This window comes from Hyla sarda, chromosome 8, assembly GCF_029499605.1.
Source record: "Hyla sarda isolate aHylSar1 chromosome 8, aHylSar1.hap1, whole genome shotgun sequence".
NCBI lineage: Eukaryota > Metazoa > Chordata > Amphibia > Anura > Hylidae > Hyla > Hyla sarda.
Genome location: NC_079196.1, coordinates 51,494,725 through 51,508,373, shown reverse-complemented (window position 1 = coordinate 51,508,373; position 13,649 = coordinate 51,494,725). Strand labels below are relative to the sequence as shown.

The 13,649-nt window shown below is 43.5% G+C and overlaps 2 protein-coding genes across 5 annotated transcripts in view; one reads left to right on the top strand and one right to left on the bottom strand.

Annotated features, from left to right (window-relative positions):
- UBR3 (ubiquitin protein ligase E3 component n-recognin 3) overlaps window positions 1–2,029 on the bottom strand; it is a 220,988-nt gene extending 218,959 nt beyond the window's left edge. For both annotated transcript variants that reach the window (XM_056533968.1, XM_056533969.1), the window contains exon 1: window positions 1,507–2,029. In XM_056533968.1, the coding sequence (XP_056389943.1) occupies window positions 1,507–1,946 (440 nt within the window). In that variant the 5' untranslated portion in view covers window positions 1,947–2,029. The remainder of the gene's footprint in view (window positions 1–1,506) is intronic.
- Window positions 2,030–7,889: 5,860 nt separating this feature from the next.
- The window catches only part of METTL5 (methyltransferase 5, N6-adenosine), a 33,930-nt gene continuing 28,170 nt past the window's right edge, over window positions 7,890–13,649 (top strand). The window contains exon 1 of one of the 3 annotated variants that reach the window (XM_056534018.1): window positions 7,890–8,021. The gene's annotated coding sequence lies outside the window, so the exon portion shown is untranslated. Of the gene's footprint in view, window positions 8,022–8,509; window positions 8,647–13,649 lie in introns of those variants that run through there. The other 2 variants (XM_056534017.1, XM_056534019.1) reach the window with 2 other exon arrangements.

Here is a 13,649-nt window from a genome sequence, read left to right as displayed (position 1 = left end):
CCGGTGACATGCAGTGACTGTGCTGGGAGTTGTAGTCCCCTGTGACACGCAGTGACTGTGCTGGGAGTTGTAGTCCCCTGTGACACGCAGTGACTGTGCTGGGAGTTGTAGTCCCCGGTGACAGGCAGTGACTGTGCTGGGAGTTGGAGTCCCCGGTGACAGGCAGTGACTGTGCTGGGAGTTGTAGTCCCCTGTGACATGCAGTGACTGTGCTGGGAGTTGGAGTCCCCGGTGACATGCAGTGACTGTGCTGGGAGTTGTAGTCCCCGGTGACAGGCAGTGACTGTGCTGGGAGTTGTAGTCCCCGGTGACATGCAGTGACTGTGCTGGGAGTTGTAGTCCCCGGTGACATGCAGTGACTGTGCTGGGAGTTGTAGTCCCCGGTGACATGCAGTGACTGTGCTGGGAGTTGTAGTCCCCGGTGACACGCAGTGACTGTGCTGGGAGTTGTAGTCCCCGGTGACACGCAGTGACTGTGCTGGGAGTTGTAGTCCCCGGTGACACGCAGTGACTGTGCTGGGAGTTGTAGTCCCCGGTGACACGCAGTGACTGTGCTGGGAGTTGTAGTCCCCGGTGACACGCAGTGACTGTGCTGGGAGTTGGAGTCCCCGGTGACACGCAGTGACTGTGCTGGGAGTTGGAGTCCCCGGTGACACGCAGTGACTGTGCTGGGAGTTGGAGTCCCCGGTGACAGGCAGTGACTGTGCTGGGAGTTGGAGTCCCCGGTGACAGGCAGTGACTGTGCTGGGTGTTGTAGTCCCCGGTGACAGGCAGTGACTGTGCTGGGAGTTGTAGTCCCCGGTGACACGCAGTGCCTGTGCTGGGAATTGTAGTCCCCGGTGACACGCAGTGCCTGTGCTGGGTGTTGTAGTCCCCGGTGACACGCAGTGCCTGTGCTGGGTGTTGTAGTCCCCGGTGACAGGCAGTGACTGTGCTGGGAGTTGTAGTCCCCGGTGACACGCAGTGCCTGTGCTGGGAGTTGTAGTCCCCGGTGACAGGCAGTGACTGTGCTGGGAGTTGTAGTCCCCGGTGACATGCAGTGACTGTGCTGGGAGTTGTAGTCCCCGGTGACACGCAGTGACTGTGCTGGGAGTTGTAGTCCCCGGTGACACGCAGTGACTGTGCTGGGAGTTGTAGTCCCCGGTGACATGCAGTGACTGTGCTGGGAGTTGTAGTCCCCGGTGACACGCAGTGACTGTGCTGGGAGTTGTAGTCCCCGGTGACACGCAGTGACTGTGCTGGGAGTTGTAGTCCCCGGTGACACGCAGTGACTGTGCTGGGAGTTGTAGTCCCCGGTGACATGCAGTGACTGTGCTGGGAGTTGTAGTCCCCGGTGACATGCAGTGACTGTGCTGGGAGTTGTAGTCCCCGGTGACATGCAGTGACTGTGCTGGGAGTTGTAGTCCCCGGTGACAGGCAGTGACTGTGCTGGGAGTTGTAGTCCCCGGTGACATGCAGTGACTGTGCTGGGAGTTGTAGTCCCCGGTGACATGCAGTGACACTCACCCGCTCTCCCGCATGACATTGCCGTCCCCGCAGTCACACGCCCCCCCGGCCTGGCTGCGGAACATGTTGAAGTCATGGCCGGCGTGTTCGCCCTGGTTGAAGCACTCTGCGCACAGGGACATGCACGGGGAGATGCCGCACGTCCGGCACCGATAGGCCACGAAGTTGGCGGTCCACACCAGGCCGCACAGGGTGGCGTTGTCATAGCTCCGCACCGCCTGGCAGAAGTCCTCGAACTTGTCCCCTCCGGCCAGCAGTGACCGGCACCAGTCCAGCGCCTCCCCCGCCGGCCGCTCCGCGCACAGCACCCGGTCCAGCAGCTCGTTCAGCCGCTCCCGGCTCCGCTCCGTCCGCCGGCTCAGCTCGCCCTTCAGCTGGGCCGCTGTCACCTCCTTATCCCGGCCGAGAAGCGGCAGAGGCGGCGGCGGCTCTGCCGCCATGATGACTGCTCGGGGAGGGTTATACTGGGATTTACTTTTGTTGTGTCTTCCATACACGGAGGTAACACGTCTTGTCTCGCGAGACCTCCGGCGACCCCTGCTGGTAGTCTTTCGGTACTACATCTCTCAGGCCAGTCTACAGGTTACTAGATACGACATCTGCAGTATAAGGCTGTGAACACACTAGGGAAAACCGCGATGACAATCCGCATGGCGTATTCTGTTGCGGATTTTAAGGTGGATTTGTCGGGGCGGCTTTTTTTTCTAGTGTGTAGTCTAGCCATGTAATGTGGATTTCCATTATGCCTTTTATTAAAGCTTGGATACCGCTTAGAAAAAGTGACAGGTCTCTTATTATAAATAAATAAAGAAAATCATGATGCACTTAAGAAAAAAAAAGGTTTTATAAAATCGTGCGGATTTTAATGCATAGAATTGTCTCAGTTTGCACTAACCCTTATCCTGCGTGCAATTTTCAGCCTCTATTTCCTATGTATTTTGAACAACGTCATGGCAGTACCGGAAACTTACCACTAGATGGTGATCACCGCATACAAATTCAGACAGCAGGAGTGCAATTGTGTTTACCAAAATTCGTATGCAGATAGCTCCCTCTAGTGTCAGCTAAAGATATTCAGAATTGTTTTTTTTTTTTTTTTTTTTTTGTAGAGTCAAGTGTTTCCCTGCAGGCTTCATTGCTGTGTATGTAATAATTTATTATGTGGGGAGTCCATCAGCAGAATAGTGAGTGCAGATCTGGAGTAAATACTCATTTAGGCACAACTCAAGTTGGGAGATTAAGATCAATGCTATATCTGTTCTGGATGTAAGAGGAGCAGCTTCTACCAGTCAAATATGAAATTGTTGTTTCAAGATCCCCTTAGTGCAGGGTTTTTCCCAACCAGGGTGCCTCCAGCTGTTGCAAAACTACAACTCCCAGCATCCGGGCATGCTGGGAGTTGTAGTTTTACAACACATGTAGGCACCCTGGTTGGGAAACACTGCCTTAGTGATTAGAAGTCCCATCCATTGCCTTTAATGAGCCGACCGGAGTCACCGTTTGACTCCGGTCAGCTAATTTTCGAACCGTATCCGGTTTTCTGATTGGAGCTAAAACCGTAGTATACAACGGTTTTAGGTCCGTTCACAAATCCAGATACGGGGCAGAAATGAGTCAACAGAGGAATTCCGCAAAATTAAAGACAGGTTTTTACATTTGGAGGAATGCTGAATTTCTCGTCGGAATTGCAGCCGCAGAAATTTCGCTGTGTGAATGGGACAGCGAAATGCCATTTAAGTGGGCAGTAAATATTGGCAGAGTTTCCAGCAAAATTCTTCCACACAGCGGCGTAGCGCGGGTTGTCAGCACCCGGGGCAAGGCAAGCAATTTGCGCCCCCTAACCCGTGGATTTTAGCACTCGAGTCTCTTCCAACTAGATTAGTTAAAGAAACCCTTACCCCCTAAGCACATGTATTGTTTGTTATGAAAATACTGATAAATAAATGAAAGGTTGCTAGACCCACTGGCTTACATCAACTTATGTTGAGCTGGAGCAGCTACATATGGATCGAAATCTGTCTCGTCACTGTTGAACCAACCAAACTTCAATCCATCTGGTCAGCTCAACATGCCAGTCTTGACCTGCAGACCGGGAACATCCTAAAGAAACTTCAGTTTTGGAGATGTTCTGCTAGCACTACACAGCCAGCCCACTGAGCCCAGTACTACTCCAGTCAGTCCTGACTCCTGTCATTCGTGACTCCTACCTTTTTTTTTCACCGGCTGTCCGGACCCGATCACAGCAGTCAGCAGGCTAGGTTTTCTCCTCCAGGTCCTCCTAGGTTTTCCTCCTGCAGCGTCTGTCACCACTGGCTCCCTCTCTCCTCTCTGGCCTGTGTCACCTGCCTGCCGCCGCTGCCAGCTTCTTCTTGCTGCTGCCTGGGCTGGTCTGGTGTGCTTCTCTCCCGCGCTCAGCGCTGCGCTGGGCGGCCGCTGCACTGTCCCTCCCCCAGATAGTCCCTCGCTCTCTCTTCGCACCCACCGCACCGCACGCCTGCCCCCTCCCCCCCCCCCCCCCTTCACAGTGTGCGGCGTCCCAGCGGATCGGATTCTCACAGCCAGCCCTGCAGAGAGAGTGAGTGAGCCAGGCAGGGGCAGAGAGCTGCGAGTGCGCCCCCCCAGATGTTGCACCCGGTGCGGCCGGCCCCCCCTGCACCCCCCACGCTACGCCACTGCTTCCACATAATTCTGCACGGAAATTCCGCTGTGTAAACATAGCCTAAGAGTACACTCTGTTCAGAATCTGTTGCAGATTTGATGCTGTATTCAATTATTTAGTTACATTTATATCTGCAGTACAAATCACAATACAAATAAACTAGAGAAGATTACAGCACACAGTCACCAAAGGAATAATAAGTCCGCTATATGCACTATATGATTAAAAATATATAAACATTATGTGGTATGGCGGGGTGTGATGCAGGGCAGATGTTGTTACCCTAGGGGCAGATGGCATTAACCCCTTGTTTAGCCTATAACCACCCGAAGGTGTACCGCTGGATCCTGGGCTAGGCAAGGGGACAATGAAGACACCAACGCCAAGTTACGGACAACGGTAGACAGATGGTACAGGCTATGCAGTACAGCCAGGGCCCAAGGAGCTGACCAGTGACACAGAGACCTCACAAGCTTGCTGGGACTTGTAGTTGGATGGGAGAATTTAGTGCAGGCCACGCTGGGTAGACAGATGACTTGACTTGACTGACTTGGACCTGACAGGACGGTGACTTTAGCCTATTTGTACTTGACTTGTGGCTGCAGGACTTGACTTGAGTCCTCCAATGCTCCGGACACACACACTGAGACAGCTCGCCTGCTCTGGACCTCAGCACAAAGAGCTCTTAGCTCCACCCAGGGCTTATATGGGGGAGACTAGCAGGGAGTCCATAGGTCACTCTTGGGGTCAGCTGGTCACTGGTACCTTCTGGGTAACAAATGACATGGTATAACTTGTTAAAGGTACAATACACAGCATAATGCATAACATATTTACAATGGGGGAAACACTACAGGGTCCCTTGGGACACGGAGGGACACTGCCTGACAGGACAGGGAAGGTACGGGTAATACCATGCTCTACTGGGCCACCACAAACTCCCCCTCTTAAGTGAAGTCCCCCTTGACGCCCATGCCTTGGCTACTGGGGTCCCCCCAGAACTCTATACATATTACTCTAGACATTAGTGTTACTTTGACATTTGGTTATCTCTGTCACAGTACGTGTTTTGTATAGCTATCGGGAATACCTTCTGGCCAGTAAAGTATCCTGGTCACTTGGACATGAGAAAAACATTAGACATATTTACTATAGAAATTTGGATCTGTGGACTAGGACTACAGTTTATGCTACAGCCCTAATTTAATTATGTACATGTATATAGACTATTTAATTTTGCATCAGTTGGCTATGTGTGGTACATAACTTTATGTAAGAAATTAATCTCGGTACCTTGCTGGAACTTGACCTTGGGTTGACCGTGGGGACCTACACAACACTACTTCTGGAGAGTCTGGAACACTGTTGTCTTCTGGAGCTCTTGGTACAGCTGGAACTGTTTCCTCAGTGAATTGGAGAGTTGGTACAGAGTCAGGACTGGCAGTACTCAGAGGCGCTGACTGTGGTGCTGGAGAGACTGGTGACAGAGTTGGTGCTCTGGAAACTGGTGTATTAACTGGAGTAAAAGGTGACAGGACTGGAGCTGGAGTGGAAATTAACGTTGGTGGAACCGACCTCGAGGCTGGGGAGACACAGAAGACCGCAGGCTGACTTGAAGTAAACATAGGGAAGTCCATAGATGGGTGGATCTCCTCACCTGGAACGTACTCTCTTACAGGTCCGACAGATGGAGGAGATGGTGCTGGGAGCACTGGCAGATCTTCTTTTAGACACAGCTTGATTTGGTTGCGATGAACAACTTGTGGCTCATACCCAGTCTTTTAGACACTGTGTGAGGACAGCTCTCTTCCTCGTGTTTCCAGCACTAGGGTACGGACTAGCCGGCAGTGTCCCCAGGCTGGATCAATAAATTCACAAAGGAATGTTCAGCATTGAATGCGGTAAAACACAGGTACTTTATTACAGGATCATCGGACACAAACTTGCATCAGGACAGAAGCCGACGCGTTTCGGACCATTACAGGTCCTTAAGTCATGGCATGGCCATGCCATGACTAAGGACCTGTAACGGTCTGAAACAGTCCCTTTTGCACAAACAGTCGCTTCCTCTGTCGCCACAGGCATTTCAGCTCATAGTCACACTGGGCCTGGCATAAACGGGTTGGTACCTTTTTCGCCATAAGGTAATCCAACAGATCCCCCACTTTCGTCCTGAAGAGTCTTCCAGGTGTACAGGTCTTCTTTAACCTTTTTGGACCTGGGTTTGCCATCCCTGAGGGTGGTCACAACATTTTGGTTCACGAACCATTGATAAAATGGGGGCATCTCCACGTCTTCCCACACATCTTCGACAGGGGGTTCTTCGCCGGGGGTCATCCGAGACAGTACATCGGCATTGACATTCGAGTTGCCGCTTCTGTACTTGGCTAATCTTAAAGCCCAATGTTGTTCAATGCACCCAACTTGGCGGTGTTCAGGTGGGCCAACGAGTTATTATCTGCGTAGACAGTAAATGTTATGGCAGCCAAGTAGACTTTGAACTTTTTGGTCACGGCCCATACCAAAGCAAGAAGTTCTAATTTGAATGAGCTGTAGTTTGCATTATTCTTCTTGGCTCCTTGCAGGTTATGACTGGCATAGGCAACTACCCGCTCCTGTCCTTCCTGGACTTGGGACAGATCACATATTTTGTGCTGCCAATTTATTCCCAAGAGAGGCGCATTGAGCCTCTGATAGGAATGGATAGAGAACTTGAAATACAAGGCACAGTATGATTTGCCGAATTTCTTTGCCAATCAGGTGGTGCAGCAGAGAACCGGAGCTAATAACTCCTTAATAAAGACACTGACAAAAAAAGGTTAATTTCTCTTTATATTCGGTCCTTTGGTAATGGCTTAGAGGGGGGGGGGAAATTGGGAGCTGTAGGTGCATACTTTGGTACCTAATTAACACATAGCAGCCCTTTTACACAGGCCTATGGGCTGCCGATCAGGGATGTGCACACATAGACTCAAAAGGGGGATTGAGCCCCTGCCTTTTATAAGCACCTGCCCTATGATCGGAACCTCTGTGGGGTGATGCTGGCCCCATTCAGCTGACAAGACTGCCGGAGGTCCCTTAGCTCAGGAATTGTGTTGTGTTAACATATGTAAGGTTTTTACAAACTTTTTTTTTTTAGAATGAGAAGTGCCGTTTTTCCTACTTGAGTCTTTGCCCCCCAAAATGTCTGTGCATGTCCCTTCTGCAGATAATAAGTGTCAATCTCTTTGATCAGTGCTTGTTGGCACAAGACTCAGTCATGCGGCCCTTCACCTCATCATTGTCGGCTGCACATCACTTGTTTACACATTAAGCTCTTTTGCACACATCCGCTCATATATCAGCTGATCCATTGGCCCTTTTTGGTGGGAAAATTACAATCGCTCATTCGCCCTATATTCAGCCCATGTAAAAGGGCTTTAACACTGACTAAAGTGCTTGCAATAAAACACCCCATGAACCTAACCTTGAAATAGATCCTGTTTGTACCCAGTGAACATCTGCCCCCTTCCGGATTAGTTCTATCAGAAGCGGTGCGCACGCTAGAAAGTACAACACAAGCTGTCAGTTCTATGATACTTTCTTTATTAAACCAGGAAGAGATTGTACCAGGAAGAGAAGGTTTATATAGATCATAGTGACGTCTGCAAAAGGGGTTGTGTGAATTGGGTGTTAAAAGCACTTTATTGGTTAAATCTCCTTCTGCGTACTTTTCTAGAAAGTAGCATTCCTTATCTCTGCTACATTCCAGCGCCATCTTCAATTCTCAATGGGAGCGGAAAGGATCATTTCAGGTGAAGGAGGAGGGAGCAGTTCAGCTAGAGGAGGATAAACAATGCAGTTTAAGAAAAAATAGGCAAGTATTTATATTAGTCCATACTAATCCACTAAAACCTTAGGCTGTATTCACACGTGTTTATTTAGCAATTTTACCAGTTTTCCAAAATCCCTGATAAAATAGTGCAATTGTACCAAATTGATTTCTGATAAATAGCTGTAAAATTGGGCTATTTTAACCGCAATTTGGGAGAATAGCTGTATACACAAGTATTAACATAGCCTTAAAGATTTGTGATTTCTAACAAATACAAAGGAGCTTTCATTGTTGCTGCTGGTGCCAGTAGTGCCAAGCACCTGGGCCAAATGTCTCGCACACACTCCTTCCAACAGTAACGCCCCTTCATATACCCTATTAATATATTTTTATTCTCTGAAAATCTCTACACATTTCATTATTGACTAACATCATTTTGAACAGCAGGGGGCAGCAGAGCACAGTTCTTATGGCATTTTTCTTCTCCGGAACTTTTTCTTAGGACGCAAACACTCGGGGACGATATAGAGAAACGAACCAGTGTGCACACTGACTACAGCTCCTCCCACACAGGAGGCTAGTCACATGGGCATGACGTCAGCAGAAGTGCTTTAGTCCACTAGGACACAGCATGTAGTATGTGTTGCAGCTGAGTTTTGCAGAGCTGGTCAGTGATCTGTCTGTATATATATAGAGATGTATAGTGATCTGTCTGTATATATATATAGGGCTGTATAGTGATCTGTCTGTATATATATATAGAGATGTATAGTGATCTGTCTGTATATATATAGAGATGTATAGTGATCTGTCTGTATATATATATAGGGCTGTATAGTGATCTGTCTGTATATATATATAGAGATGTATAGTGATCTGTCTGTATATATATATAGGGCTGTATAGTGATCTGTCTGTATATATATAGAGATGTATAGTGATCTGTCTGTATATATATAGAGATGTATAGTGACCTGTCTGTATATATATAGAGATGTATAGTGATCTGTCTGTATATATATATAGGGCTGTATAGTGATCTGTCTGTATATATATATATATATATATATATATATATATAGAGAGAGAGAGAGAGATGTATAGTGATCTGTCTGTATATATATAGAGATGTATAGGGATCTGTCTGTGTATATAGAGATGTATAGTGATCTGTCTGTATATATATATATAGAGATGTATAGGGATCTGTCTGTGTATATAGAGATATATAGTGATCTGTCTGTATATATAGAGCTGTATAGTGATCTGTCTGTATATATAGGGCTGTATAGTGATCTGTCTCTATATATAGGGCTGTATAGTGATCTGTCTGTATATATATAGAGATGTATAGTGATCTGTCTGTATATATATAGAGATGTATAGTGATCTGTCTGTATATATATAGAGCTGTATAGTGATCTGTCTGTATATATATATAGGGCTGTATAGTGATCTGTCTGTATATATATATATAGGGCTGTATAGTGATCTGTCTGTATATATAGAGATGTATAGTGATCTGTCTGTATATATATAGAGATGTATAGGGATCTGTCTGTATATATAGAGATGTATAGTGATCTGTCCGTATATATATATATATATATATATATAGAGATGTATAGGGATCTGTCTGTATATAGAGATATATAGTGATCTGTCTGTATATATAGAGCTGTATAGGGATCTGTCTGTATATATAGAGATGTATAGTGATCTGTCTATATATAGGGCTGTATAGTGATCTGTCTCTATATATAGGGCTGTATAGTGATCTGTCTGTATATATATATATATAGGGCTGTATAGTGATCTGTCTGTATATATATATATATATATATATATATATAGAGAGATGTATAGTGATCTGTCTGTATATATATAGAGATGTATAGTGATCTGTCTGTATATATATATATATATATATATATATATATAGAGAGAGAGATGTATAGGGATCTGTCTGTGTATATAGAGATATATAGTGATCTGTCTGTATATATAGAGCTGTATAGTGATCTGTCTGTATATATAGAGCTGTATAGTGATCTGTCTGTATATATAGGGCTGTATAGTGATCTGTCTGTATATATAGAGATGTAAAGTGATCTGTCTGTGTATATATATAGGGCTGTATAATGATCTGTCTATATATAGGGCTGTATAGTGATCTGTCTGTATATATAGAGATGTAAAGTGATCTGTCTGTATATATAGCGCTGTATAGTGATCTGTCTGTATATATAGGGCTGTATAGTGATCTGTCTGTATATATAGAGCTGTATAGTGATCTGTCTGTATATATAGAGCTGTATAGTGATCTGTCTGTATATATAGAGCTGTATAGTGATCTGTCTGTATATAGCGCTGTATAGTGATCTGTCTGTATATAGCGCTGTATAGTGATCTGTCTGTATATATAGAGATGTATAGTGACCTGTCTGTATATATAGAGATGTATAGTGACCTGTCTGTATATATAGAGATGTATAGTGATCTGTCTGTATATATAGGGCTGTATAGTGATCTGTCTGTATATATAGGGCTGTATAGTGATCTGTCTGTATATATAGAGATGTATAGGGATCTGTCTGTATATATAGAGATGTATAGGGATATGTCTGTATATATAGAGCTGTATAGGGATCTGTCTGTATATATAGAGATGTATAGTGACCTGTCTGTATATATAGAGATGTATAGTGACCTGTCTGTATATATAGAGATGTATAGTGATCTGTCTGTATATATAGGGCTGTATAGTGATCTGTCTGTATATATAGGGCTGTATAGTGATCTGTCTGCATATATAGAGCTGTATAGTGATCTGTCTGTATATATAGAGCTGTATAGTGATCTGTCTGTATATATAGAGATGTATAGGGATCTGTCTGTATATATAGAGATGTATAGGGATATGTCTGTATATATAGAGCTGTATAGGGATCTGTCTGTATATATAGAGCTGTATAGTGATCTGTCTGTATATATAGAGCTGTATAGTGATCTGTCTGTATATATAGAGCTGTATAGTGATCTGTCTGTATATATAGAGCTGTATAGTGATCTGTCTGTATATAGCGCTGTATAGTGATCTGTCTGTATATATAGGGCTGTATAGTGATCTGTCTGTATATATAGAGATGTATAGGGATCTGTCTATATATAGAGCTGTATAGTGATCTGTCTGTATATATATAGAGATGTATAGGGATCTGTCTGTGTATATAGAGATATATAGTGATCTGTCTGTATATATAGAGCTGTATAGTGATCTGTCTGTATATATAGAGATGTATAGTGATCTGTCTATATATAGGGCTGTATAGTGATCTGTCTCTATATATAGGGCTGTATAGTGATCTGTCTGTATATATATATAGGGCTGTATAGTGATCTGTCTGTATATATATATATATATATATATATATATATATATATATATAGATGTATAGTGATCTGTCTGTATATATATAGAGATGTATAGTGATCTGTCTGTATATATATATATATAGAGAGAGATGTATAGGGATCTGTCTGTGTATATAGAGATATATAGTGATCTGTCTGTATATATAGAGCTGTATAGTGATCTGTCTGTATATATAGAGCTGTATAGTGATCTGTCTGTATATATAGAGCTGTATAGTGATCTGTCTGTATATATAGAGCTGTATAGTGATCTGTCTGTATATATATAGAGCTGTATAGTGATCTGTCTGTATATATAGGGCTGTATAGTGATCTGTCTGTATATATAGAGCTGTATAGTGATCTGTCTGTATATATAGAGCTGTATAGGGATCTGTCTGTATATATAGAGATGTATAGTGATCTGTCTATATATAGGGCTGTATAGTGATCTGTCTCTATATATAGGGCTGTATAGTGATCTGTCTGTATATATATATAGGGCTGTATAGTGATCTGTCTGTATATATAGAGATATATAGTGATCTGTCTGTATATATAGAGCTGTATAGTGATCTGTCTGTATATATAGAGCTGTATAGTGATCTGTCTGTATATATATAGAGCTGTATAGTGATCTGTCTGTATATATAGAGATGTAAAGTGATCTGTCTGTGTATATATATAGGGCTGTATAATGATCTGTCTATATATAGGGCTGTATAGTGATCTGTCTGTATATATAGAGATGTAAAGTGATCTGTCTGTATATATAGCGCTGTATAGTGATCTGTCTGTATATATAGGGCTGTATAGTGATCTGTCTGTATATATAGAGCTGTATAGTGATCTGTCTGTATATAGCGCTGTATAGTGATCTGTCTGTATATATAGGGCTGTATAGGGATCTGTCTGTATATATAGGGCTGTATAGTGATCTGTCTGTATATATAGAGATGTATAGGGATCTGTCTGTATATATATAGAGATGTATAGGGATCTGTCTGTGTATATAGAGATATATAGTGATCTGTCTGTATATATAGAGCTGTATAGTGATCTGTCTGTATATATAGAGATGTATAGTGATCTGTCTATATATAGGGCTGTATAGTGATCTGTCTCTATATATAGGGCTGTATAGTGATCTGTCTGTATATATATATATATAGGGCTGTATAGTGATCTGTCTGTATATATAGCGCTGTATAGTGACCTGTCTGTATATATAGAGCTGTATAGTGACCTGTCTGTATATATAGAGATGTATAGTGACCTGTCTGTATATATAGAGATGTATAGTGACCTGTCTGTATATATAGAGATGTATAGTGACCTGTCTGTATATATAGAGATGTATAGTGACCTGTCTGTATATATAGAGATGTATAGTGATCTGTCTGTATATATAGAGCTGTATAGTGATCTGTCTGTATATATAGGGCTGTATAGTGATCTGTCTGTATATATAGAGCTGTATAGTGATCTGTCTGTATATAGCGCTGTATAGTGATCTGTCTGTATATAGCGCTGTATAGTGATCTGTCTGTATATAGGGCTGTATAGTGATCTGTCTGTATATATAGGGCTGTATAGTGACCTGTCTGTATATATAGAGCTGTATAGTGATCTGTCTGTATATATAGGGCTGTATAGTAACCTGTCTGTATATATAGGGCTGTATAGTAACCTGTCTGTATATATAGGGCTGTATAGTGACCTGTCTGTATATAGGGCTGTATAGTGATCTGTCTGTATATATAGGGCTGTATAGTAACCTGTCTGTATATATAGGGCTGTATAGTGACCTGTCTGTATATAGGGCTGTATAGTGACCTGTCTGTATATGGGGCTGTATAGTGACCTGTCTGTATATAGGGCTGTATAGTGGTGACCTGTCTGTATATAGGGCTGTATAGTGACCTGTCTGTGTGTGTGGGTATATATATATATATATATATATATATATATATATATATATATACATATAGCTGTATAGTGGTCTGTGTGTGTGTGTGTGTGTGTGTGTGTGTGTGTATATATATATATATATATATATATATATATATATATATATATATATATACATATATATATATACATACACACACACACACAGTCATGGCCGTAAATGTTGGCACCCCTAAAATGTTTCTAGAAAATGAAGTATTTCTCACAGAAAAGGATTGCAGTAACACACATTTTGCTATACACATGTTTATTCCCTTTGTGTGTATTGGAACTAAACCAAAAAAG